The 26,977-nt window shown below is 63.2% G+C and overlaps 1 protein-coding gene across 1 annotated transcript; it reads left to right on the top strand.

The window, feature by feature from the left end:
- Positions 1-1,139: 1,139 nt before the first annotated feature.
- Positions 1,140-18,868, top strand: BNC1 (basonuclin 1). The gene is made up of 5 exons (XM_037509959.2): positions 1,140-1,173; positions 9,735-9,834; positions 10,751-10,986; positions 12,613-14,333; positions 17,251-18,868. Exons 1-5 carry the CDS (start codon positions 1,165-1,167, stop codon positions 17,933-17,935), a joined length of 2,751 nt encoding a protein of 916 aa, XP_037365856.1. The 5' UTR covers positions 1,140-1,164; the 3' UTR covers positions 17,936-18,868.
- Positions 18,869-26,977: the final 8,109 nt, after the last annotated feature.

Raw genomic sequence — 26,977 nt, 5'->3', positions numbered from 1 at the left:
GCGCGGGGCAGAGGCGCACAAGGACCTCCCGGCGCTCGGGGTGCTGCGGGGGGCGGGAGAACGAGGTGACGTCGGGGTTGGAGCCGCAGAGAGCCCCGTGACGAGGCTGTGGAGACGCTCCCGGCCCACCCCGCGGGCGCCCCGGGCCCCAGGCCGGGCAGGCCCCCCGGGCAGGCGGCCCGAGACCCCGTTCCCCGCCCGAGCCCGCGGGTCCTCCCGCCCCGGCCGGTCCCGGGTCCAGCGCCAGACGCGGCCCGCGGGCCTCGCCTCCCCCGGCCTCACACCGCATCTCCCCGGCCGGCGCCCCTCCAGGGCACACGAGAACCCGTGGTCCAAGCAGCGGAAGGTCTGGGCCAGTGTCTGTTTGTTGCAATTGCATTTATTTCAGTGACACTCGGCTGGCAGCGATCCTCTCGGGCCCGCCTGCTTGGCTCTGCGGCCACAAACCCAGCAGCGGGGGCGGGGGCGGCCCCGCTCCGCGGCTGGAGGGAGCCCGGCCCGTCGGGGCAGCGCGGGCCCGGCCGCGGCGACCCCGTGCCGCGGGGCCCCGGGGTCGGCGGGCGGCGAGTCACCCGCGCGGGGCCGGAGCGCTCGGGGCGGTTCGCCAGTCCCGGGCGGCAGAGCCGGGCACGTCCGTCCCCGCGACAAGCGCCGTCAGGCCCGCGGCGCCTCCCCCGCGCGCGGCTGCGGTCGGCGGCCCGGGCGGCCGGCGGGGGCGGGCCTCGCGGCGGCGGGGGCGGGCGGGGGCGGGCCTGCCGGGCGGGGCGGGGCCCACCTGCGGAGGGGCGGGGCCGGCCGGGCGGAACGCGGGGGGCAGGGCGGGGGCCTGCAGGGCGGGGCGCACACCTGCGGAGGGCGGGGCCGACCGGACGGAACGCGGCGGGCAGGGGGCGGGGCCGCCCGGCGGGGCGGGGCCCACTGCGGCGGGGCGGGGCGGGGCCGGGCGAGGCGGGCGGGGCCGGGAGGGGCGGGCGGGGCCGGGAGCGGCGGGGCCGGAGGGCGGGGCCGGGAGGGCGGGGCCGGGGGCGGGGCCGAGGTACCGCCCCCTGCGCCGCGCGGGCCCCGACGGCCGGAGCGTGGAGCCGCGGCGCGGGCCGAGCCGGGGCGGACGCGGGCGGCGGGGCCGGGACGAGGCCGGACGCCCCGCGCCGCAGCGGCCGCAGGATGGCCGAGGTGAGTGTCGCCCCGCGGGCGCGAGGCCGGTCGTGCGGCGGGGTCGGGCGCCTGCCCGGGTCCCCTGGGGTCCCCGCCCCGGGCCGCGGCTCCCCTGCCCGGGCGCCCGGGCCCCGCGGCCCCGAGGAGCCCCGCGAGCGCCTCCCCAGGCGCGCGCCTCCCGGTGCCGTCCGTCCGTCCGTCCGCCCGTGCGGGCTCGGCGGCTCCGAGGGCCCAGCTGCGCCCGCGGTTCCCGCCGCCCCGCGCGGCACCCGCCTTCCCGGCGCGGGACCCGCCGCCCTCGGAGCCTCCCGGGCCGCCTCCGGGCGGGGCCGCTGCCGCGGGCCCGAGCTGCGCCGTCCGCCTCCCGCCCCGCCCGCCCCGCCGCCCCGGGGCGCCCGAGCCACGACCGCCCGCGACGGCTCCCTCGGGCGGGGGCGCCGGGCTGGACTCTCGCCCCGATGTGGGCGCGCGGGGGCCGCCGCCTCCGCCCAGGGGCTGCGGGGAGTCCCGGCCCTTCTGCGGCCTCGGAGCCGTGAGTCATCGCCGGGTCCCCGCGGGGGCTGCTGCCCGCTCACCTGGGCCCGCCTGTCACCGCCGGCCGCGGAGCTGCCCCTGCCCCTGCCCCTGCCCCTGCCTCCTGCCCCTGCCTCCTGCCCCTGCCTCCTGCCCCTGCCCCTGCCCTGCCCCTCTGCCTCCTGCCCCTGCCCCTGCCCCTGCCCCTGCCTCCTGCCCTGCCCCTGCCCTGCCTCCTGCCCCTGCCCCTGCCCTGCCCCTGCCTCCTGCCCCTGCCTCTGCCTCCTGCCCCTGCCCTGCCCCTGCCTCCTGCCCCTGCCTCTGCCTCCTGCCCCTGCCCCTGCCCCTGCCTCCTGCCCCTGCCCCTGCCCTGCCCCTGCCTCCTGCCCCTGCCCTGCCCTGCCTCCTGCCCCTGCCCCTGCCCCTGCCCTGCCTCCTGCCCCTGCCTCTGCCCCTGCCTCCTGCCCCTGCCCTGCCCTGCCCCTGCCCCTGCCCTGCCTCCTGCCTCCTGCCTCCTGCCCCTGCCCTGCTCCTGCCCCTGCCCCTGCCTCCTGCCCCTGCCCTGCCCCTGCCTCCTGCTCCTGCCTCGCCTCCTGCCTCCTGCCCCTGCCCCTGCCTCCTGCTCCTGCCTCCTGCCCCTGCCTCCTGCCCCTGCCCCTGCTCCTGCCCTGCCCCTGCCTCCTGCCCCTGCCTCCTGCCCTGCCCCTGCCTCCTGCCCCTGCCTCCTGCCCCTGCCTCCTGCCCCTGCCCCTGCCTCCTGCCCTGCCCTCCTGCCTCCTGCCCTGCCTCCTGCTCCTGCCTCTGCCTCCTGCCCCTGCCTCCTGCCCTGCCCCTGCCTCCTGCCCCTGCCTCCTGCCCCTGCCCCTGCCTCCTGCTCCTGCCCCTGCCTCCTGCCCCTGCCTCCTGCCCCTGCCTCCTGCCTCCTGCCTCCTGCCCCTGCCCCTGCCTCCTGCCCCTGCCTCCTGCCCCTGCCTCCTGCCCCTGCCTCCTGCCTCTGCCTCCTGCCCTGCCTCCTGCCCTGCCTCCTGCCCCTGCCTCCTGCCCCTGCCTCCTGCCCCTGCCCCTGCCTCCTGCCCCTGCCCCTGCCTCCTGCCCCTGCCTCCTGCCCCTGCCTCCTGCCCCTGCCCCTGCCTCCTGCCCCTGCCTCCTGCCTCCTGCCTCTGCCTCCTGCTCCTGCCTCCTGCCTCCTGCCTCCTGCCGTCCTCACCGGCAGACACTTCCCCTGGAAGACCAGCGCCTCCTCTGCTGCCATCGCGGGGCCGGGGCATGCCCCCTCCCCAGAGCAGACGTGGGGAGAGGCTGTGGGGACTCACTTTGGGGAGACCCACCCGCAGGAGGGGCTGCGGCCGCGGGGTCACTTTCACCACTGAGTCGCTCCCAGGAGCTGGAGGCCCAGGGCCACCTGCTGTTCCTCGGAGCCCTGGGCTGGGGAGAGACCAGCCACCCCCCGGGTGAGAAAAGCGGAGTCCTTTCCGCAGGGGCTGCTCCTCACCGAGCACGCATTCCTGCCCCGCGGGCCTGGGGCCGCCGAGCGCACCCGCAGCTGGGTTTGCCCGTAAAGGTCGGTGGCAGGCGTGGGCGGGCGAGGGTGCCGGGCTGCTGGAGCCCAGTCGGGAGGCCGACAGGGCTCTTCCAAGCTGCCCCTGAGCGCCCGCGAGGGAAGTAACGTGCAGCAGGAACGTGCTCTGCTCCCCTCCCGGGCGCGCCCACCTCTGCAGGGTGACGTCGGGCCGGTCACTTTAGTCACAGGCAGCGCCGCTGCACAAGGACCAGAAAGGCCCCCGCGGCCGGCCTCTCGCTGCCGAGCCACCGCCTTCTTTTGAGTCTCTAAGAGCAAGGGTTAGGGAGTCGGTCGCTGTGTGACTCCGCGTGTTCTGCCACAGACTTTCAGCTTCACCTCAGGCTTTCATTTTTGCCGTCTTTTCTGAGAAATGTTCCAAAGAATTTGGCTCTGTGCGGATGGGACACCTGAGAACGGTTTTTCCCCTCTTTTAAATTGGTTTGCACCTGAAAACCTCATTTCCTCTTACGGCATCATTCTCTGAATCCCTTTTTCCTAATTCTGGAAATTCCAAGATTGCTGGGGGGCACCTCTTTCTACACACACACACACACACACATGCACGCACGCACGACGCACGCACACGCTCCTGTTTTACCCAAAAGGCCTATGTCTAAAGAGGGAGCAGACACCAGGGACGCTGGGGAGCCTTCTGGAACCCGGCACAGTGGAGGGTTCGGCTCCTGTTCCCGGCCACCCCTGGGCTGCGGCTGTGAACCCCCAGCCACCCCGGGAGGCTTTTCATCAAGGTGAACCTCAGAGGACACTGGAATGAGGGAGGAGGGAGCTGAAGAGACAAAAGGTTGTGCACACGCGTGCGTGGCTCCCTGAGCGATGCCTCAGGTCAACCCGAGCTTCGGCGCCCTTTCCCCTTGGAGTGAGTGATCTGAGCGCCCGGCCGCTGCGGGTGTCTGCGTGAAGCGTCCACACTCGCCAACAGCGGAATCCTTATCCTTCCCCAGCTGCACGGGACCCGCGCGGCCCGGCCCTGCTCCTCGCCCCCTGCCCGCCGCCCGCCTCCCTCCCCCGAGGCCGGATTCTCCCACCCCGCCCCGCGCGTCTCGGGCAGGGAGCCGGGCGCCTGACGCTGTCCCCTTTTCTCCCTCAGCCCTTGGAGGGCTTCTTTTTTTATTTTTTACACTTAGTTTGAAAAATCTCGTTCTCAGTAAATCTCTAAAAGAAGCGTTTTCTAGGCAAGAGTTTGCGTGGAAACGTTCACGGTGTCCGTGTTCGCTGGCTCGGCGGGGGCTGCCTGCGGCATCGCATTGCCTGAGAAACGGGCCTCTCGGTCAAAGTTATCCCGAAACACGTGTCTTTTTCCTTCGGCGTTTTGCTCTTTCCTCCCGGGCTGACTCGGGGTGATCAGAGCTCTGCCTGCGCAGCGCCCCCCCCACCCCCCGGGTTGCGAGGTGTCTGCAGACGACCTGTGAGGCCCCCAAACCCAGGTTATAAAGGGGAAAAAATGTAGCCACGTCATTTACTTTCTGCACAGTTTTTGTTGTTGTTGGTTTTTTTTTTTTAAGTCTTTGCTTTGGTTTCTAAGGTAATATTTGCATATTTTTCTACTTTTTCTCTTTTCCTTTTTCAGAACTAATCATTTTCAGAAAAAAAGGCACAGCTGTTAAATGATTTTGGCACCGGGCTCATACTTTGATTTGTAAAGATCAAAAGAACAAGTATTTTCCCCATCACCCTCTTTGAAGCGCGCGAGGAGCGCGCCGCCGGGGCTCGCGGGCCGCTCCTCTCCTCCCAGGTGGACTTGGCCCCACTTCTGTCCCGGCCCTGCCCCCACCGCCCTTGCCGTGCCAGCCCCCACGCCTGCGCCGCCGCTGAGCCCTGCCCCTGGGTGCCGGCCCCAGGCCCTCTGCAGGTCTCCGCGGTTCATCAGGTGCTGCCCCCACACGCCCCCCTCAGAGGCCTCTCCAGACCCCTCTTCCGAAGCGCGCCTGGGGAATGCATCCCCGCACTGCTCAGACCCCCGGCCGGTCCCTGAGCCCACAGAGCACGCTGCTGCCCTTAGCGCAGCCTGCCCCCGGCCCCCGGCCCCCTCCCCATGCCTCCTGGGCTTGACACCGGGTGGGTCCAGCCTGCCTTGTGCCAGGACCCCACACACCCGTGCTCCCGCCTGCACCGCCCCGGGTCACAGCCCACGCTCCCCCGCCCGCCCGCCATCTCCGTCACAACTGAAGTGCGGTGGGGAGGGAGGGTCCACACCCGTCGGGTTCTTGTCACTTTTCATCAAGGTGAACCTCAGAGGACACTGGAATGGTCCCGTGGAGCTCGGTGACGCTGCGCCTGGGGTCCCACGGCGTACCCCTCCATCAGTCCCGTTTCCGCTGTGTCCCCGCCCCTCCCCTGCCCCACCAGCCTGGATCCCTTTGAAGCAAACCCCGGGCACCATATAATTTCATTCATAAATATTTTAATAAGCAGCTCCCACGGAGAAGGCCTCTCTCAGACACAGGCAGCGTTCCCTGTAGCGCCGAGGAGGTCGGCAGTGGCTCTTGAGCGCCACTTAAATTTGCAGTCGCTGTTCAGATTGCCCTGATCATCCCATAAACGTGTTGTTTCACTGAGCGTTTCGAATCAGGGGCCCCGCGCCGGCTCTCGTAGCCCGTGCCGCGCGCTCCTCGCCGCCGGCCTGCTGAGGACGCGGGGCCGTCGCCGCGCAGAGCGGGCCCGGCCTCCCCGCCGTGGGGTTGGAAGGCGCTTTTCCACTCCATGTCCTGTGAACTGGACTTGACCGGGCTCAGGGGATCCCTCAGGACACCCCGGGGTGGGGCAGCCCCCAACCAGGGCCCCGCGGGCCGCCGCCTTCTCCCCGGGATGAGGAGTGAGGAGGTGGGGACCCTGCGCCTCCCCGTGTCCTCCTGGAGTGCCCTGCGGGCAGTGCGCCCCCCGGCGACCCTGCTGGCGTCCCGAGAGGGTTGTGGGCACGGGCGCACACGTGAAGCCGTTCCCTTGCGACCAGTTTCCAGAGCCCCGGGGCTCCCGGCGTTCTTCGAGGCGGCCGAGGAGTTCGCCTGGGTCTTTGCTACCTTGAGTCGCTGCGTCTTAGTTCAGTGAGTGACTCACCGTCCTTCTGACACATCCCATTCTGGTCTCTCCTTGACCCGTTCGCGTGTCTGACTTTTTTTCTCCAGAAAAGCCACGTACCCCTAGGTCAGACCCTGGGAGCTTCTCCCCTTGGGAGCCCCGGCGCTCCCCATGGTTACCCGCACACGGTGCAGGGGTTTCACCCAACGGGCCCACAACAGAGCAGCCTGTTGGGTCACGGGGTGCCGTTCTGCTGCGCTCCCAGGAGGGCGCTGGCCGGCGGGGCTCTCTCCCGCAGGGCTTCGGTCCCATCACGCCAGCAACCCAGCCCCACCCCCACGAGAGGACCTCCGGGGGCCTCTGCCTCTGGTCACCGGCACCTCGTCAAACCTCTGTGGGTTTGCATGTGTGAGGAAGACAGCGGGACTTGAAGACAGAAAGTGAAAGCAGTTGTGAGAAGCCAGCGGAGGGGCCGGGCTGGAGAACGGCCGTGTCCCCCGAGGGGAGAGGCACAGTGTGTGTGCCTGAGAGAACGGGGCAGAGACCGCCTGGCCTGAGGCCTGTTTTCTGACCCAGAAAGGCTGACTCTGCAGCCAGGGAGGGGGAGACGGTGCCCCCCCCCAAGCGAGGCTGCCCTCCCCCAGCCTGCAGGTCCTGCCCGGTTCTGCTCCGCCCGCAGCTTCCCAGGACCCAGCCGAGCTCTGGCGCAACGTCCAGAACCATCAGTGCAACTCGGGCAGGCCCGAAGTGCTCTCGTCCCACGCACGCAGCTTAGAGCAAGCGCGGCGTGACCCGGCGTCGTGCTGTGACTGAGCTGACGGGCACTTTTCTTTCAGGTCGGGAAGTCATGTGATTCTTATCACTGAAAACCAGCACCAACCGGAGATTCTCTTTTTTTAAAAAGATTTATTTAGTTATGCATACGAGAGCTGGGGTACAGGCCAGAGGTGTGGGGGTTGAGAGGATCCACCTGAGACAAAGCGGGGAGCAGAGCAGGTGGACTGACTGAAAGCCACTGCTGCGGGGAGCAGCGGGGAGACAGAGGTCTGCTGCACCACGTGGGTTTCTCCCTGTCCGGCCAGGGATCGAACTCGTGCTGCAGAGGCTGCGGTCAGCTTTATAAGTTCCATCTTAACCCCTCGCACCACCAGGGAGGCCCCCCTCTTAAGAGAGAACCCCAGACGCTAACTTGACCTCCACGACAGCTCCTGATGGGCCGTTGTCCGTGGCTTGCTGGGGCCTGCTTAGGCTGCTGCTAAGCCGTTCCTTCCTGCCCCGTCCTTGCCGCCTGATGTCCACTGCCTCGTGGTTGCAAGATGGTCCCCGCAGCCCGGCCAGGCTCTCCTGGCTCTCCTGTCCCCAGAGGGGACATTTATGACAGTGCTGGGCCCACACGCCGTCTCCACCACGCCCAGAGCCAGCCACGCGGTGCTGTGCGCCCCTGGCCAGGGTGGGCGGTGTTGGGCAGTGTTGGTCGCGCCCTGAGGCCCTGCTGGTCGCCCCTCCCCACACCAGATCCTGGCAGCCGCGGCTGTTTCCTCTCTCCATACTGCTGTCTTTTCCAGAAGGTCCTATTGGTGGAGTCACCCCGCGGGGAGGGTTTTCACGCTGGCTTCTGTCTCAGCACGTGCGCTGGCGGCCCCCGCGCCTCTCCCGGCTCCATGGCTGCTTTCTCCTCAACGCCGCACGCTGTTCTGTCGTCCGGATGTGCAGTTTGTTCACCCTCGTACCAACCCAAGAATGGCTCGGTGGCCCTGGAGCATCGGCAGCTCTGAATAAAGCTACTGCTCCAGCGCCGCTGCCAGGTGTGGGGTGGACATGTTTTCAGCGCCTTTGGCGTCGATTGCTGCATCCATGGCGAGAGGATGTTTCGTTTCGCAAGAAACCACCAAACTCTCTTCCCAAGTGGTGCCATTTTGCATTCCCACCAGCAGGGAGTCTTGGAATCCAGCCGGCACCCCCTGCCGGCGCTTGGTGCCGCCACGTTCTGGATCTTGACCATTCTGCTCGGAGGACAAAGACTCACGCAGACACGACTGAGGGTCTCGCCACAGTTGTCGTTACGCAACGGCCCAACTTACTGCATTCTCACCACCTGGAAAAGAAACTGGTCAAAATGTAAAGCGTCTGTGCTTCAGCGGGCGCCGTGACGAACGGGAGATGATCCTGGGTGGGAGCAAAGGCGCGGGCGCCTTCTACCTGGAGGGGGGCTTGCCCCGGGGCTGTATCAAGAAGCCCCCCAACTCAGTGCTGAGGGGAAGCAGGCCAAGGCTCGAGGAGGGTCTCCAAGAAGGCACGCAGGGGCCTCCGGGCGCAAGGGCAGAAGCTGACCAGCGGCCCCTGGGGAAATACCAGCCAAGACCGCAGTGGACACCACTTCCCACCCCGTGGGCGGCCGTAGTGAGAGACAGGAACGCGTGTGGGCAGGGGTGGGGCGTCTGGGGCCGCAAACCCCAGGGCGGGGACATCCATCGGTGCCACCACTTCCGAGAAGTTCGGCCGTTTCTCTGGAAGTTCCCCACGGCGTGTCCCACGACCTGGATTCCCCTCCTCGGACGTGCCTGGAGGAGCAGCGTGGGAAGCGCGCGGCCCCCAGACTGCCACACGGGGCCCCTTCGGGGGTGATGAAGACAGGCTACACTCAGCCTGGCGTGGCGGTCGCACCGCCTGTGACCGTGTCGAGACATTCAGTTGTCCCAGTTAAATGGTGGAATCCGTGCCGTGGGGTCGTGTCTCAGAGGAAAGTTACTTTTCTAAAAGATGCCAGCAACCCGGCGGGCATCAGCCATCACTCCTGGCACCACGCGCCGCCCAGGGTGCCCGCAGCCCGCCTCCTGCCTCTGCATCCTGGCCTGCCCTTGAGTCCATGTACGGGGCGCCTGGGCCTGAGCCTCTCGCCCCCCCCCTGCGTGCCCCCAGGGCCCCTCCGAGCCGCCGCCCGCAAGGGCTCCTCCCTGCTTGTTGCCGCCCCGTGAGCTCCCTGTGCCCGTGCTCGTGCTTCCCCCTGCTGACTCGGAGCTCCTGCTTTTTGCCTGTTACAGATGCTGCTGCCACGAACACTCGAGCGCAAGTTTCCATTGCTCTTGGGCCCCGTCCCCCAGCCCGTGGAGTCACCTTCCGTCCCAGTGTGACTGGCGGTTCGCAGCCTCCCTTCCCTCGCCCCGCACCAGCCTCCGCCGGCCTCAGGGTGGCAGCTCCGCTCGGCCTGGCCATGAGGTGGACTGTGTGACCGCCCGCTCTCCCCCTGTACTTAGTAACCAGCAGGAATTTCTTTCTACCATTGTCTTTGCTTGGAGAAGGCCCTGTGTCTTCGGCCCGGTCTCCCGTGTGCGCGTGTCTGCGAAGCGCTCGTCCGCCAGCATGTCTCCGTCCACACCCCTGGGCGGCCGGCGGGGCGCGGGCTGAAGGCTGGGCCCTGCGCTGGGCCCCCCGCCCTCCACTGCCCTCAGCAGCTGTGTTCTCGTTGCAGGGTGTCGGCTGTACCCTCGACTGCGCCTGCCAGCGCTTCCGGCCCGGGAAGATGAACCACCGCCAGTGCGAGCAGTGCCGGCACGGCTGGGTGGCCCACGGTAACTGCTCCCAGCGGGGTGTGGCTGGGGGGCCCACGGTGACTGCTTCCCAATGGGGTGTGGCTGGATGGCCCGCTGTAACTGCTTCCCAGCAGGGCGCCCCACACATGATGGGGCCCCAGGAAGGGATCACAGGTAGCATTTCTGAGGCCTCTGTGTGCCAGGGGGTAGGCCTGACACTTCATACTGGGGAGTCTCCCCACCTGCAGAAGGAGTGTCCCCCCCGTAGCAGCTGAGGCTCGAGCGTGCTCTGCAGCCAGAGAGCGAGCACTCCTGTCTCCCCAGCACCGGGGCGCCAGATAAAGTAGGGGCTCCACGCTGCATTTTAATTTGGGATAAACAGTAAAGAACGCAGTGGCCTAAGTGTATCCCGGTGACTGTGGTGTAAGCACGACTTCCCTCTTCTTGTTCGCTGAAGTTCACGTTCCGCCTGCCTGGGCATCCTGGTGTTTTGCTTTGGCTTTCTGCTAAGCCTGCCAGCCCTACGCCCGCACAGCCGCTTGAAGTGTGACTGGTGTCACCAGAAGGGAATCCCTCATTTCCTTTCATGCTAGCTCACTTCAAGCTAAATTTCAATCAGGAGGTGGCTGCGTCTGCCACACCCAACGCCTGGAAAGGGGCAGACAAGGCTCAACCCAGGCCTTCAGGGCCAAGGCCCAGCTCCACCCAGACGCTGCCTCCAGACCCTCCATCCTCTTAACCACACCCTCTGGGGCCCTGTCTGCTCCCCTTTCCTGGCATGGGAGACATTCCACACGTAAGGATGCCACAGAACAGGGAGATGCCTTGGGCCACCCATGTTGCCATGCCCGCTGTGTGTGAGTTTCCTGGAGCAGGTAGCGGAGAGTCTTGCCGGTGCCCACAGCCCCGAACCGTGGAAGCTTTAAAACCAGCGTTTCTCCATTTGACCTTGCAGCTCTAAGCAAGCTGAGGATCCCCCCTGTGTACCCCACAAGCCAGGTGGAAATCGTCCAGGCCAATGTGGTGTTTGACATCAGCAGCCTCATGCTCTACGGGACCCAGGCCATCCCCGTCCGTCTCAAGATCCTGCTGGACCGGCTCTTCAGCGTGCTGCCGCCGGCCGAGGTGCTGCGCATCCTGCACGCGCTGGACTGGACGCTGCAGGATTACGTCCGGGGATACGTGCTGCAGGTGGGCTCACGGATGGGCAGGAGGCCCTTGGGCTGCAGGGAAGCCCGTTGCTAGTCTTCTAGGGCCTTAACCCCCTCCTTACATTCTGAGGGAATTCCAGTGCTTTCCTTGAGGTATCAGGAAACTCCAGAACCCGCAGCGGGTGCTGGAGGGGAACTCATGTCACAGGGTGTGGGGAGCAGCTACAGCTTTGCACCCGCCCCTCTCTGTGCGCCCCCCCCCACCACCTCCGCTCCCACCCCAACTCGTGCCCCCTGCTTTGTGCCGAGTCTGTCCTGTGCTTGCGTGGTCCTGCGCCCTGGGCTCAAGGCTCCTCTTTCTCTCTCTCTCCTTTCCTCTCCCCTGAGCAGAGCGCCCTACCTGCCCCCCTGCCCTCCCATGGGCGGGCTTCGTGGTTCCCATCCTGACCCCCCATCTCAAGCAAAGAGCAGGCTCCCAGTAGGAATTACATCACTCTCCTGGTGGGGGAAACAACTCCAGCACTTTCTCTTGCCAACACACTAGAGAATGTCAGCTCGCTTGGGTGAAACTGTCAATGAACCGGGCATGAGTGTTTCCAAGACTCACGTCCACCTTGGCCTGCTGCTCGTCGGCCATTGCGCTGAGTGGGCTGCGGCAGCCCTCGCGCGGCTTCCGGAACCGGGCCAGGCGGATGGGCCTGTCCCCATCCTCCAGCTGAGCAGCCAGGGCTGGGCGTGCTGCCCAGCACGGAGGTCGCTGGAGGGGGGTACCCTCTGGACTGGAGATGGCGCTTTCTGGCCTCCCAGCCCATCCCCTCCCTGGAAACACGTTTGCTGGCCCGAGTGTGGGACCCCAGAGCCTGGAAGCAACCTTTTATGTAGAGTAGCATTACGATCTTACATTATGACAGAGATCAATATTTAATGATCCTAATCATCTTGCTTTCTAGCGTTAGTATTAAAAATATGGAATCAATTACCTTGAACCTCTAGTGCATGAAAAATTTATGATGTTACATTCCTCATCATCTTCAAAACTCTTACATGCGCTGCGAAAAATCTCAGTAGGCCATCAAATACACGTTCTGTGATAAAATATTTATTGTAGTTTTGGGGAAAGTTAGGCCTGGCTAGAGTCTGGAAGAGCTGCAGCCCGCCCTGTAATTACAGCTCCGCTCTCCCGTCCTGCAGCCGATCAATACCGCTCATTTGTTTTCTGATGTTCATTGCTTGGGAAGATTATTGACCCCACAGCGAATGCTCGAGCTACAGCGAGGGCTGAGTGCACCCCCCGTGCTCTTGAGATAAGGAAGTTACCTTGGTTCACATGATACATATTTTAATTTTAGTGGGAAAAGTTACCACGCCTGATGCAGCACAACCTATGGCTTTGAAATCAGACGGAAAAATCATCACGGGGTTTCCCTGAGGCCTGATCAGATCGGTCTGTTTCTCTCCTTTGGGCGCTACTTGCGTCTGTGTGGTTAACTTTCTGCGCAGACTTTTTGGGCTGGGAGCGCGGGTGAGGGTCGGACCCTGTGCTCTCTCGGCCAGAGGGGAGGTCGTTTCTGCGCATGTGCGGAGGGGCCTGGTGCTCAGGCGCCAGGAGGCTTCCTAGGAGGGCAGGAAGGAGCCGGGACTGACTGGCTCTTGCCTTCGGGTGCAGGACGCGTCGGGGAAGGTGCTGGATCACTGGAGCATCATGACCGGCGAGGAGGAGGTGGCTGCCCTGCAGCAGTTCCTGCGCTTCGGAGAGACCAAGTCCATCGTGGAGCTCATGGCCACCCAGGAGAAAGAGGAGCAGCCCCTCCTGCTGCCCCCCGCCACCGCCAGCATTGACATCCGGGCCTTCATCGAGAGCTGCGGCCAGCGGGGCACCGGCCTTCCCGGCCCCGGGGGCCGGGGGAGCCCCAGCAGTACACACCCCTTCGAGAACCTCGTCAACAACATGACTTTCCTGCTGCCTTTCCAGCTCCTGAACCCGGTGCCCCCCGCACTGATAGGGGCGCTGCCTGAAGCCTACCTGCTGGAGCAGGCCCCGGCCCCCCAGCCCCAGCCAGAGGACGGCTCCGCCATTCCCAAGTCCCCGCCGGGGCCGGCTGAGAAAGAGCCGTGTCTGGCCTATCCCGAGACTGTTAAGAAGGAAGGCGGCGCCAGCCCCTACCCCACTGTCACCCAGATGGAGGGGACACAGCTGTCCCCCGAGGCCAAAGTGAAGTCGGAGCGGAGCGGCCTGGGCACCAAGAAGGGCCGAGTGTTCTGCGCGGCCTGCAAGAAGACCTTCTACGACAAAGGCACGCTCAAGATCCACTACAACGCCGTGCACCTGAAGATCAAGCACAAGTGCACCGTCCAGGGCTGCAACATGGTCTTCAGCTCGCTGCGCAGCCGCAACCGCCACAGCGCCAACCCCAACCCGCGGCTGCACGCGCCCGCCAACCGCAACAGCCGGGACAAGGACCTGCGGCACAGCCTGGGCCTGGCCGCCCGCGCCCCACGCCCCGCCTTCCCGGGGACCCCGCCCGCCTGCCCCAGCCTCGGCCACCACGGGGTGCTCTTCCCCAACCTGAGGACGGTGCAGCCCGTCCTGCCTTTCTACCGCAGCCCGGCCACCCCGGCGGAGCTGGCCCACACGCCCGGAGTGCTGCCGTCCCTGCCCCTGCTGTCCTCGGCCATCCCGGAGCAGCTGGCCTCCACCGCCATGCCCTTCCACGCCTTGCCCAAGAAGAAGTCCCGGAAGTCCAGCATGCCCATCAAAATCGAGAAGGAGGCCGCGGAGCTCGTGCGGGAGAAGAGGCTCAGTTCGGACGAGGAGCCGCCCCTGCAGGGCGCCAGCGGGGAGGAGCCGGAGGCCTGCAGTCCTGGGGCCACCAGCACGCCCCCGGGGAGCCTGCGGTCGGGGCTGGCCCTCCCCGAGGCAGAGAGGCCTCACCACGGTGGATCCGGGCCAGAGTCCAGGGGCGGCCTCGGCCGCAGCCCCGAGCCAGCCACCTGCCACTCAGAGAGGGGCGGTGAGCAGGCGCCAGGCCCGACAAAGGCCCCCAGGGAGGAGGAGGATGGTGTCCGGGAGCGGCCGCTGCCCCCCGGGGTGGAGCCCTGCATCTCGCTGCAGGGGCACATGCTGGCCGGCGGGCTCTTCGGTGCCCTTTCCCCCAGAGGGCTGGCCTTTCCCGGCCTCGAAGACCCTAGAGAATTGGAGCCGGGTGGCCAGCGGATGTTCTCCAGCAAGGAGGGGGAACCCCGCTTCCAGTGCAACGTCTGCAAGAAGACCTTTAAAAACGCGTGCGGGGTGAAAATGCACCACAAGAACATGCATGCCAGGGAGACCCACGCGTGCACGGTGCAGGGCTGCAGGGCCACCTTCCCGTCCCGCAGGAGCAGAGACAGGTAAGACCCCCCAGCGGCCGTCGTGTCTCTGACCGCTAGCGTCGGTCACCTGGAGGACGGCAAACCCGGCCTGCACTCGGCACTCCCGCTCGGCGGGCCTGCAGCAGGCCCGAGCACGCTGCTGAGGCCCTGGGAGCCTGAAGCCCCGGGAGCCTGAGTCCGCTCAGCCTCCAGGCCTGACCTTCAAAGGGCGGGAGGCCACTGGCCAGTCTGTCCCTCTCCCTCTGCGTGGGGTTGATGCATCTCTTCAGCCCCGAGATGTTACTGGAGTGACGATGGGGTCGTGTCAGCGCAGCACGTGCCGCCTCCTGCCTGTCCGCAGTCGGGACAGTCTGACTCAGTCATGTGTCTGTGCCGGGTGGGCTGAGGAGCAGGAGCTGGCATCAGAAGAGTGGGGGGGGGTGGGGGGGGCTTGGCAGGGGTCCCCGGCACCTCCCCGCCCGGCTTTCGTTCTGTCCATCGAGTGAGATGGCGCCTCTGGTCTCTAGCTGACCCGCTCTGTTCGGAAGAATACTCGCTGCTTGACTGAAGAGCTTTAAAATACGAAGACAGCAAAGAACGAAGGCAATTAGCGGGTGGGGCTTGTGATGTTGGTGGAAAGCTGTGGTGTGGGCTACGCACACGCACACACATGCTCACACGGGCGCACACACTCGAGCTGCTGCAGAGGAGGGTCGGGGGCTACGTCCTCCGCATGCCGGGGTGCGGCTGGGCCTTGCCATGGCGCTAGTGCGTGTCTCCGTGGCTCGAGTGGCATCTCCACACGTGAGGTCGGCTTCATCCCCAGCTAGGAAGAGATGAGCTGGTGCATGGCGGGTGTGAGGAAGGGCCCGGCTCGCCAGCGAACGTGATATGACGAGTGGCCAACAGCGTCAAAGCGCTCCAGCGGCTCAAACGCACATGACTGGAAGCAGTGCCCACACCACCCTGCCGCAGGTCGTGGGCCCGATCTGTCACAGGGCGAAATGCCCAGCCTTCACACCCGCCTGGGTGGGGTGCGCGCCGAGAGCCACGCACAGCGGCTATTAGCTAAAATTCCCCCCTCTGTGGTGGGGTGGTAAGCCCCACACAGGACACCCCAACTAGCAAGCCAGCCTTCTCCATTGTCCTGCAAGGGGAGGGTCTGTTCATGACGCCGGTGACATCAGGGCCAGGAACCAGCTCGCCGGCGGAGGAGCCTCGGTGCTTACGGTGCTCTCCGGCCAGCAGGTCCAGTCCAGGATACTTCTTCATTTCGTATTTATTTTTTATGTTTTTAATATTTCCCTTCCTGGCCTGTTTGTGGCTGCACGCCTCCTCTGCCAGCACCGCCCCGTGCGCACACGGAACGCGTGGCGCGCGCTGATGGAACGCACCAGCCGTGCAGTCTCGGACTCGCCTATGTAGAATCTGACCTAAGTTGTGCTGCGGTGGTCTGGGTCTCCCACTGCTTCTGGAGTCGGAGCTGAGCTCCGTGTTGCTGTGAGGATAGCTGTTACTTGGCGGGGAGCGCACCGCCACGCCACCTGCCACAGAGCCGGCGCGGAGCAGGCCCTCAAGCAGCGAATCGCAGCTGACGGTGGTGGCTGCTCCCGTGGGTGACATGCCGCCTCTGTGGGCGCACAGAGGGCATCGAACCAGACTCTTCAAGTGGTTTGGGAGGGCTTCCTGGAAGAAGGGGTCTGTCCAAAGTGGCACTTCCCGAACATTTCAGTCTCCCAATCCCCTTACAAAGTCTTAAAACCTTGGGACCCTCAAGAGCTTTTGTGCACTTGGATTTTTATCTCTGTCAATATTTGCTGTATTAGCAATTAACCCTGCAAGATTTAATATTTATCACACCACCCTCCTCTTTGGGAGGGAAACCTGGAGCCTCCCCTTTTCCCGGGCCCCCCCTTACACCAGCACCAGAGCGGGGCAAGCGGGAGCAGCTTGCAGGGGCAGGACAGATGTGCGGGGGCCGTGGAGACACTTTGTGTAAAATTTTAGCAAATTCTCTACATGATAGGGACCATCATTCCACCAGGCCCGTTTGTCTTGTGGATTCAGAAGAGGAAATCCAGTTGGTTCTCCGTTACCTGGTGAGGGCGTTTTTCCCGCGCTGGCCCTGGCACGTGTCCTGCCTGCTGGGGGGTGGTTTCCCTGTTTGCAGCCTCCGGGCGCCTGGAAGGTGGCCCCGGGGAAAGGGCTGTTTCCCTAGGGAGGCGTGAGCGTGGGCCTGAGCAAGGCCGACTCTGAACTGACAAATTAGATCCAAATGACACATGTGAGGCGCAGGCGGCGGCATAATGGGCACCTTCGCCCGCCGCGGGGAGGTGTCTGGGCGGGCACGGCGGGCTCGGTCGCTGCGTTGGCAAACCCTGTCTGGGACAGACGGCAACGCTGCAGGTGGGGGCTGAGCTCAGCAGGCGCCCGCGCCCAGAGCCAGGCCGTGTTTGCAGACGCTCCGGCGTGGGGCGCGCCCGGGAGCTGAGGTCTTCAGCGGGCACATTAGAAAGACAAACGTGAGCCGTCAAGGCCGATCTCTCTCCTCTCTGCCGCCCACAATCACGATCACCGCGCTGTGTGACGCCAGCCGGGCCGCGGGGCCAGGGGCCTCTGTGCAGCCGGGAGGCACCTGTCCTGGCACCTAGTTCCTTGTAGCTTGAGCCTCTCTCCCGGGGCCCTTCTGGGGACCCTCAAGCAGGCTCGCCACCCCCCTGGCCGGATTCCAGCCGCACCTGGTACCTGTCGTTGGCCTTGGCCGCAGGACTGAGGGGAGCTCGGTACCCCAGCCCTGCCTGCGCTCCCTGTGGTGGCTCCTCCCCGGGGGCGGGCGGGTCTGGTGGGAAGCTGGAGTCAGGCGCCTGGTGTCCCTCCCGGCCTCTAGCCCGCGTCTTCGCGCAGTGGGAGGACGTTGCCGCAGCCCACGTTGCTAACCGTCTCCTCACTCCCGTAGACACATCTCCAACCTCAACCTCCACCCGAACGTGCTGAGCCAGGAGGCGCTGGAGAGCAGCAGAGGCCACTTCCCGGCCGCCTACCTGCAGAAGGACGCGGCCACGGCAGCCTACCCGGGCGCGGCTCTCGCGCAGCCAGCCCCCCAGACTTCGGTCATCTTCCAGGGAGCCAGCCGGATGGGCGGCCTGGGCTGCCCCCTGGCCCCGGTCCGCAGTGCGGACCTGGAGGGCTACGCATCCCGGCCGGCCAGCGAGAGCGCTGTCCTGGACCTGAGCGCCGCTTCCAGCGTGAAGTCAGAGGGCAGCAGCCGCTCGTCCTGGGACTCCGACGGGGCGAGCGAGGAAGGCAGGGTGCTCCTGGAGGACAGCGACGGGCCCTGCGGAGGGCCCAGCCCGGCCCCCGGGGAGGACGAGCACCCCCTCTGTGTCCTGATGGCCAAGGCCGACCCGAACCTCACCAGCCTGCCGGCCGGGCCACCCACCACCTGCCAGCTCTGCCGGAGGAGCTACAGCAGCCAGGGGGCCCTGCGGGCGCACCACAAGACCGCGCACCTGCGCCAGCTGCACAAGTGCCGAGTCCCGGGCTGCGAAACCGCGTTCTCGTCGGTGCGCAGTCGCAACAGACACAGCCAGAACCCCAACCTGCACAGAAGCCTGGCCTCCTCACCGAGTCCCCCCCAGTGACGACCGGAGGCCCAGGTGTGGCGGCCGCCGCCAGGCCTCGGGAATACGGTCGTCCAAAAAAAAGGCTTCTGACTCTGCTCCAGACTGGGGCCGGGGCGCAATGCGGGGCTGACCCCTGGTCCACAGCAGGGTGAAGCCGGTGGGAGGCGGACGAGCAGCCCCGCCTGTTACTTCTCTGTGCCCAAGAGGTTTCTCACTGACAAAAGGAAAACTGGCAGGAAGGCTGTTCCCCAGGTTTGTTTACACATTCCCTGGGAGAGCTGGGGCCTGCACACCCCGTCAGGCCGCACCCACGGGTCTGGCCATGGGCCTGCAGAGCGAAAGGTCAAGCGGCCGTCGCGGCTGGAGCCGACGTCTGCCGTTCTCAGCCCTGCTTCCCCAGCCGCATCCCAGGCCGAAGATGTCTTTGGGGCTCTGCCTGCGCTTGGAGCGGTGAAGGGCATTTCTGGGTCCCCACTGGGGCCTCATTGCTTCCTTCAGGGAGTCCCGAGGGGGAGCAGGGTGCCTCTTAACTCACAGGAACTTGGGTGTCCCCAGAGACTGAGCCTTGGCCTGTGACACGAGTTCAGGAAGCAGTGATCCCTTGCTCTTGAAAGTAGGTTCTTCAATTTAATTTAACATTTGATAATATTTAATTTGTGTTTGTTTGGGTGCTCCTGGGCGCGCCCGCGTCTGCCCCGCCACCCCGTGACCCCAGCTCTAGAAAGGACCACGTTCACGGTGCGGCTGGTGCTCACAGGGGCGCTTCTGTCGGGCCTGGGTCTCAGGGTCCCGGGTCCCCAGCTGGCACCGCTAGGAAGCCGCGGCCTGATGCTCTCGGCTTCCGCGCCAAGGGGAAGCTGGGGCCTGAGCGCCGAGCGTCTCTACTTACCACCTTCCGCGAGACAGCCCGGGCGCCCCACGCTAGCTGCGGCGGGCAGGACGCCGGCCGGCCTGGACGATGGGCGCCGCCTGGAAGTCTCGGGTCCCTGGGCTTTCGCAGCCAGTGCTGGGACCAGCACCCCCCCCCACCCCCAGCCCCTGCCGCCCTCCGGCCGCCCGCGTGGGTTGAGCGACAGCAGGCTCCTTCCCAGAGAGCAGGGAGGGAGGGAAGTCGCCCCCCCCCCCGGCCATGCCATGGCGAGAGCCGCGACCGTTCCTGATGATTTCAACGCTCTGCAGAAGCGCTGGGAGCGGCATCTCTAGGCCGCCGGCTCCCCAGTGTTTCAGTCTCTGGTTTCCCCAGAGTGGAAAAATTTGTCTGCACATGAGTTTTCAATGATTTAATAAAACATAGCCAGCCTTTGAGCAGCCAAACGTGTGTGAAACCGGCTTGTGGGGTGCACGGAGGAGGCGCGGGGCCAGGGCACGGGCACGGAGCAGAAGCCCAGGGGCAGCGGGAAGAGCCCCCGGAAGCCCTGCCCCGCGCAGGGCCGGCGCCGCCTCGAGGCCCACGGCAAGGAGGAGGCCGCCTCACCAGGGAGGCCCGGGGGCCTGTTTTGGGCAGAAAACACTAGACCGTTTTTAAACCCACGTGCTGTCAAACGCAAATCTCATAACCGAAGCTGGAAGTAGACGCAGCGGAGACCAAAGCCTCTTCGGCCTTAGAAATTTATCTTACGCTTCACCTCTTGTTTTACTCTTTCACCGCGCAGGTAAAAGTGGGGTCCCCTCTCTCCAGCCAGCCCTGCTCAGGGGGGTTGTGCTTGGAGGAAGGGCGTCCCATCTGTCCCGTCACGTCCACGCCCAGCCCTCTCTGGCCCACAGCCCCCCACAGCGCCCCACAGCAGCTCTCGGGAGAATCTGGGGGCAGCCCATCAGCTGCTCGGCGCCCCCTCGCCAGCAGCTTGTCCGTATGTACACCGGTGCCCGTGCCACCTCACCTGGTGGACAGCCAGCTCGGGCCTCAGGGAGGAGGGAGGACCCCCTCTGCTGACCCCCTCAAGCCCCTCAAGCACTGACCTCCTTAGGTCAGTGCCTCTTGCTTGTCACCCTTCCCGACACCCCCTGCCCGTGGCTTAAACTAGCCACTGGACGCTGCACATGGACCTGCAGCCAGAAAAGCCACCTCGCCTGGGAGTTGAGGGGCCTGTTGTGTGTTCTCCGTGGCTGTGCACGGGAGCCCACAAAATTCTAAAGGAAGTGACGCTGAGGTCCAGGAGACAGAAGATCAACGTGTAGTCCCCGGAAAGGTGTTTCTGTTCAATAGGAGAAGCAACTGGTCCACGTGTTTCTTTATCAACAGCTGCCAGTAGGGGGTGCAGGAGTCTGGGCCCCAGATGCTGCCAACTGAAGAGCTACGCCCCCACAGAGAATAGTGGGGGGGGGGGTTGGGGCTGTGCTGGGGCACCAGCACACTAGGCAGGCTCAGCCCCAGGTGGAGGCGAGGAGGGGGGCGGTGGGGAGAGCACCCAAGAATGGGGCAGCCCCAGGAGGCTGGGCAGGCCCTGCGAGGCGCAGCCCAGGTCTACCTCATCAGGCCCCTGCCTCCCCCCCCCCCCCCCGCACTGGCAGCCCACCTGCTGGCTTTCTCGCTGGCCTGAGGTCGCCAATCCCACACGTCCTAGTGGTCACGCTCACCAGGTCCTGACCCTTCTAGCAGCTCTGTCCTCACACAGCCAGGGCCTCTCTCCTCACCAAGTGTAGGCCCAGGGGCCACCGACCGCAGTAACCACACCCAGGGCACATCCACCCCCTCCCTCCTCACCACGACCCAGGTCTTCCCTCCGACCGGGCCCCTGGGGCCCCCCCACCAGCAAGGGCCCGTTGGGTATGACCTGGAATGACGACAGCCTGATGTGTTCAGATCCCACTTTGTCACCCCACCAACCACCGGGCTGAAGTGCGGGGACCCACACTAGAAATCGGGGGGCTGCTGGGCACGGGTCAGCTCGGCTCTCCAGTCTGAGGGCCCTTGGCTGCCTGCTGGTCACCCGCAGGCTCAGGCTCAGGGACCCCCCTCGCGAGCCTTCTCAGAGGCTCACACCCGGGCCACGCCTGGTTTCTGAAAATCGACCCCCTGTCAGGAAAGTTTATGGGCCACCGAGGTTTTTACGGAAGTAACGAGCGTGCGACGCTTTGCCGACCACTTTAGCCCTGTCAGTGGCATCTGCTGTCAGGGTCCTGGGAGCGCCGCCTCTCTCTGGCTCAGGCTGTTTCAGAAACACACGCTTGCAGCAGGGAGCACGCCCAGTATGCCCCGCACCCGCTGGGCACCCGCTGGGCCCGCCTGGCCGTCCTCCTGCCACCGCGGACCAACTGGCTCTGGGCGCTTCATGGAGTGGGGTCGCCTGGCAGCCTCTCACTGGGGTGGTGTGTTTGGGGTCATCGTGTTGTGCCGACCCTTCCTGCCTCGGCACCCCGGGCAGTGGGGATGCCCAGACCCTCAGCAGAGTCCAGCAAGGTGGCTTCAGCAAACAGCAGGGTGCCTGCGGTGGACGCGGGGCTCCTGCAGCAACACCCTGGGAAATCTGAGTCACCGGCTCGCCCGCCCGTACACTGCCCTGGTGCAGAGCGCTGGGGACTCTGCAAAGAGGGCATCTCCCAAAGGTGCCTCCTGCTCCCAGCCTTGTCCGACTGCTGGTGAATGGCGCCCCCTGCTGGCCGTCCTGGCGGCGGCACGGGGTGGGGGGGGGCTCCCTGAGTCCCCGGCCTGGAAGAGGCGCGGCCCCTGCGCTGGCAGAGGATGGGGTGGGGCCCTGGGCCCAGGCCCCACACCCGATGATGCTCCGGGGCCGCCTTCCTGTGATGCGGCCGGTACTGGCAGGTGCCGGTCCAGGCGCCCGGGGCCTCACAGACCAGGGAGGCTGTGAGGACTGAGAGGGCAGCCCCGGCGGTCGCGGGGCTCCACCCACAGGGTTTAGAGTCTGGCTGTAGGGTCTGCCGCTGCAGAGCGAAAGGGGCTTCTTGGGAAGCAGGTGGTGGTCCCTGAGGCCCTGGCACGCTTTCTCCCGCTATGCCCAGCCGTTGGGGAGGGGGAGAGGGAGAACGGCGAGGCCAGGCTCCTCTGGGTCACTGCACGGCTCCCCACCCATGCAGGTGCCAGCCTAAGTCAGGGGCTCCTGCCAAACCCCACCTTAGGGAGCCAGTCGGTGCCTTGTAGCAACTCCCTGAGAAGCGACCGCGGCTCGCGAAGCCAACAAGCCCCGGCTGTCCCGCGTCCTCACCCACGAGTCCCCGGTGAGGGGTGATGTCCAGCCCCTCTCGGTGCCCGCTGGCAATTTGAGCCTTCCTTGGGGAGACGTGTTCTCATCCCTTGCTGCTTTTTAATTGGGCTTTTAAATTTTTATGGAGAAGAGTATTCGAAATGTGGACTCTCACCGGCAAGGATGTGCTGTTCACGAATAAAATGGTTGGTTTTAAGTGTGTTAGTTCATGTCCAGTCCCAGGCATGAAAAATGTCCATTCCGGCGTCCGCACCCCTCCTGACACATGGGCCCGAGGGGCCAACGTCGGGGTCACTGAGCCGTGGGTCTGACTGTCGGTGTCACATTCCACCATCTTCACCAGAAAGGAGCTTATCAGACGACCCCGCTGGGAGGCCAACACCCGCACGAGGCTCTGGACCCACCAGCAACTCTCCCTCCGGGGCCCAAGGCCCCCCACGGGATCTGGGCTGAGGCCTCCGTGCCCCGAAAGCCCACCTAGTGCCCGAGGCCAGGCGCTTGGACCTGCAGGGTCCAAGACCTGGCTCCCCCGCTGTGTCCGGCACCCTCAGCCCGAGAACACCAGCCCAGCACTGGACCGCCCTCCCGGTGGGCACCGGTGGGGGTTGAGGGAGGAGGGAAAAGCCTTCACTCTGTGAACCCCGGGAACTCTCCAGTGGTGCGCGGTAGACGTGGGGTTTCCCTCTTGGCCTGTGCGGCCAGGATCTTCATCGACACCGATTCCCCTTGAAAGACGTCCCCTGCATCCTGTCAGATCTGTTCAAGGAGAGCACTCCAGGGGGTTGACTTCAGACGTCCTGAGGCACGACCCAGAGACCCAATGTTCGTTCTGGTTTTGAAATAAACCTTACTTGGGCCTCCCCGGTGGCGCAGCGGTTGAGCGCTGGGTTGCGAAGCTGCCCGCAGCCTCTGCAGCGCCGGTTCGATCCCCGGCTGCTCCCCGGCCACCAGAGGAGGGTCCCGCATGGCGCGCAGACCTCTCCTGCTGCCCGCTGCTCCCCTCAGCAGTGTACTTCATCAGTCTGCCTGCTCTGCTCCCCGCTCTGGCTCTGGGGAATTCTCTCACCCTCCCGCGCTTCTGACTGTACCCAGTGCTTGTATAAACAAAACAAACAAACAAACAAATAAATAAATAAATAAAACATGCCTCTATTTAAAAAAAAAAAAAAAGAAATAAACCTTACTCAGGCGTGACAACTGCAGAGGCGCAGCACCGGGCTGGGCGCAAGAACTCACCGCCTAAGAGCAGCCCAGTGAGCCCCGGCACAAACAGCCCAGGGCCGAGGAGCAGAAGACGCCAGAACCCACACCCAGCCCTCCCTGGCGTGCTCCACTGTCCTCCCTGCAGGCAAACACTGCCTGCAGCCTGCCCTGAGGTAAACATGGGGGAATCAGCGTCTTCCCCTCCCGTGTGGTGTCCTGTGCTCAGCTCCACACTTTTTTTTTTTTAAAAGATTTATTTATTTATACAAGAGCTGGGGCACAGGCCAGAGGAAGGTGCCAGAGGACTCACCAGAGACAGAGTGGGGAGCAGAACAGGCGGACTGACTGAAATACACTGCTGAGGGGAGCAGCGGGCGAGTCAGGAGAGGTCTGCTGTGCCATGTGAGACCCTCGCCAGCCAGCCAGGATCAAACCCCGGCTGCAGAGGCTGCGGACAACTTCACAGCGCGGTGCTCAAACCTCTGCGTGACCCGGGGGAGGCCCCTGGGCTCCACACTTTGGATGAAGCCATGTTCTCACCCACGGCTGCTGTCCCTTCACCTCTGTCCCGAGGGTCCACAACGGGGCTGCTCCGCCTGGTGTTCACAGACGGTGGGCAGCATCCAGTTCTGACAGGCATGAAGACCTGGTCCTGGGCCTCCCGGTGGCGCAGCAGTTGAGCGCTGGGTTGCCAAGCTGCCCGCAGCCTCTGTGGCGCGGGTTCGATCCCCGGCTGCTCCCCGGCCACCGGAGGAGGGTCCCACATGGCACGCAGACCTCTCCTTCCGCCCGCTGCTCCCCTCAGCAGTGTCTTCGGTCCTTCTGCCTGCTCTGCTCCCCGCTCTGGCTCTGGTGAATTCTCTCACCCTCCTGCGCTTGCGCTTCTGACTGTACCCAGTGCTTGTATAAACAAAACAAACAAACAAACAAATAAATAAAACATGCCTCTATGAAAAAAAAAAAACCAACCTGGCCCAAGCACTCATGTGGCTCGCCAAAGGGAGAGCACCCCAGGGCGGCTGGCCCTGCCCTTCACCCTTCTCCCTGGGGCGTTCCAGGCCCCCCTCCACATCCTCACCAACCTCGGTGCCGCTAGTGCCTTCAGTTCCAGCCTGTCCTAGCAGGAATACAGGGGCACTAACCCTGAAACTAATGTTTGGGGACCTTTTCATTTGCCTCTTTTGGATCCATCAATCAGCCTGTTCGAGTTTCTAACCATCTTTCTTTCGAGTTGCTGCTGTCTTGTTTGCGGGGAAGTTGTGTGTCTTCTGGATATGTCCTCCTTCACCTGCCTTGCAAGTTCTTCTCACGCCCTGCGGTTTGTCTTTTCATGCCCTGAGACTAGGTTTGTCATTTTGGTGCACTGCAGTCAATCCTTTATGGTTATTCAGTGTTTTGGGGGTGGTGGGTTATCCTATTGAGAAGGTTTTGCCTTCCCCCAAGGTCTAAATTTATTGTACTTTTCCGGGCCTCCCCGGAGGTGCAGCGGTTGAGCGCTGGGTTGTGAAGCTGCCCGCGGCCTCTGCGGCGCCGGTTCAATCCCCGGCTGCTCCCTGGCCACCGGAGGAGGGTCCCGCATGGCGCGCAGACCTCTCCTGCCGCCCGCTGCTCCCCTCAGCAGTGTCCTTCGGTCCTTCTGCCTGCTCTGCTCCCCGCTCTGGCTCTGGTGGATTCTCTTACCCTCCCGCGCTTCTGACTGTCCCCAGTGCTTGTATAGATCAATTAAAATAAATAAATAAATAAATAAATCTTAAAAAAAAAATAAAATAAATTTATTATACTTTTCACATTTAAAAACCACAACACACCTGGAATTGATTTGTGTATATATGATGAGGTAAAAGGCAAGATTTGGGGGGAGTGTCTTGAATATCTTATTGACCAAACATGACTTAAAAAACAGGAATTTTCCCAAAGTGCCTTCTTGGTCATAAGTTAAATTTCCACATACACCTGGCTGGTTTCTGCTCTTGCAATTTTATCTCACCTGTTTATCTATCTTCATGCTAAGGCCACGCTGTTTTAAACTCTGTATCCTGATAATTACTGATATCTACAGGGTGAAAGTCCTCTTGCATGTTGCCTGGCTAGTTTTGCCTCTTTGCAGTTCAGATGCTTTAGAATCAGCTTGTCAGTTTCCATATTAAAAAAAAAAAAAATGGGGGATTTTAATTCAGTAATTGGAACCAAAAATCAGATTGGGGAGGAATTATGCATTTATAAGATTAAGTTTTCCAGGCTGAAGATGGCACGCCTCTCCACTCATTGATGCCCCCTTTAATTTCCCTTATGGGATGCTTTTTGATTTTCTGTGTAAAGTTCTTACAAATCTTTCATTAGATTTACTCTTAGATGGTTGATTTTTTTATGTTATTACAAATGGTAATGTTTCTAAAATATGATTTTCTAATTTTTATTGCTATAATAAAGAAATGCAGCTGATTTTTTTTTTTATATGGGCCACTTGGACGACACCATTCCTGGATCCACTGGAATCCGGCTGTTAATGCTCACTGAGCCTCCCCATGACTCATTTTTGTAGTTTATTAATTTCTGTTCTGTATTAGTTCTTCCCTGCTTTTGGGGATCCACCTTCCCGTTCTTTTTCTAATTTCTTGTGGCGAATTCATAGTTCTGTGCTCTTAAGCCTTTTGTCCCTAACGGTAACACATTTCAGACTCTAAACAGCTTTCACTTCATCTAACAAGCTGAGATACGTTGTGTTTCCAGCATTTTCAGTTCAAAATGTATTTTGATTTCCATTGTGATTTCTTCCTTGACTCAGGGGTTATTTATTTATTTATTTATTTTAAAGATTTGTTTATTTATTTGTTTGTTTATTTATTTATACAAGCACTGGGTGCAGTCAGAAGCGCGGGAGGGCGCGAGGACCCGCCAGAGCCAGAGCGGGGAGCAGAGCAGGCAGAAGGACTGAAGGACACTGCTGAGGGGAGCAGCGGGCGGCAGGAGAGGTCTGCGCGCCATGTGGGACCCTCACCTGGCGCCTGGGGATCGAACTGATGCTACAAAGGCTGCAGGCAGCTTCGCAGCCCAGCGCTCAACCGCTGCGCCACGGGGGGAGGCCCTCAAGGGTTATTTAAAACTAGTCAAGAAAAATACTGTTAACTTCCAAACATTTAGGATTTTTCTACTTTTCTCTGTATTGTTGATTTCTGGGTTAATTTCGCTCTGGTCAGAGACTACACCAGACTTAATCATTTGGAGGCTACTGGGACTAACTCTGGAAGCCGGGACATAGATAATTTCTGCAAATGTTCCATGTGTGTTTGAAAATGATGGATGTTCTTGCTGGTTACCAGAGGGATTGGGGACGGCATCCAGAGGAGGGTGTGCGGGGCGTGTGCCCCTAACAGAAGCGCGTCGCCCCAGAAATTAAAATAAAAATTTAAAAAATAAAATAAACACCTAGAAATGAAAATGATATGCATCGTACAGATACTGGGAACAAATCTGTCATTCAGATCAAGTGGTGCTCTCCATCACTCAGCTCGACTGTGCTCCCACTGACACTTTTGCCCACTTGTTCTGTTAGTTCTCAGCAGAACTGTGCTGACATCGCTCACCTCAACTGCGGATGCATTTCTCATCTTTACATATATAAACACAGATACGCACAGGTACGTATATATAGAGAGAGAAAGAGGTTATGTTGTTAGTAGATACAAATTACAAA

Source organism: Talpa occidentalis, unplaced genomic scaffold (assembly GCF_014898055.3).
Source record: "Talpa occidentalis isolate TD23 unplaced genomic scaffold, MPIMG_talOcc4v2.1 talOcc4.14, whole genome shotgun sequence".
Classification (NCBI taxonomy): Eukaryota; Metazoa; Chordata; class Mammalia; order Eulipotyphla; family Talpidae; genus Talpa; species Talpa occidentalis.
Note: the sequence above shows the minus strand (reverse complement) of the source record. Positions and strands in the feature narration are given on the sequence as shown.

Bases quoted from the DNA above. Each gene is read 5' to 3' on its own strand.
- BNC1 (XM_037509959.2), top strand. The intron at 10,987-12,612 runs GTGGGCTCACGG...CTTCGGGTGCAG, and splicing joins TCCGGGGATACGTGCTGCAG to GACGCGTCGGGGAAGGTGCT. The intron at 14,334-17,250 runs GTAAGACCCCCC...TCACTCCCGTAG, and splicing joins TCCCGCAGGAGCAGAGACAG to ACACATCTCCAACCTCAACC.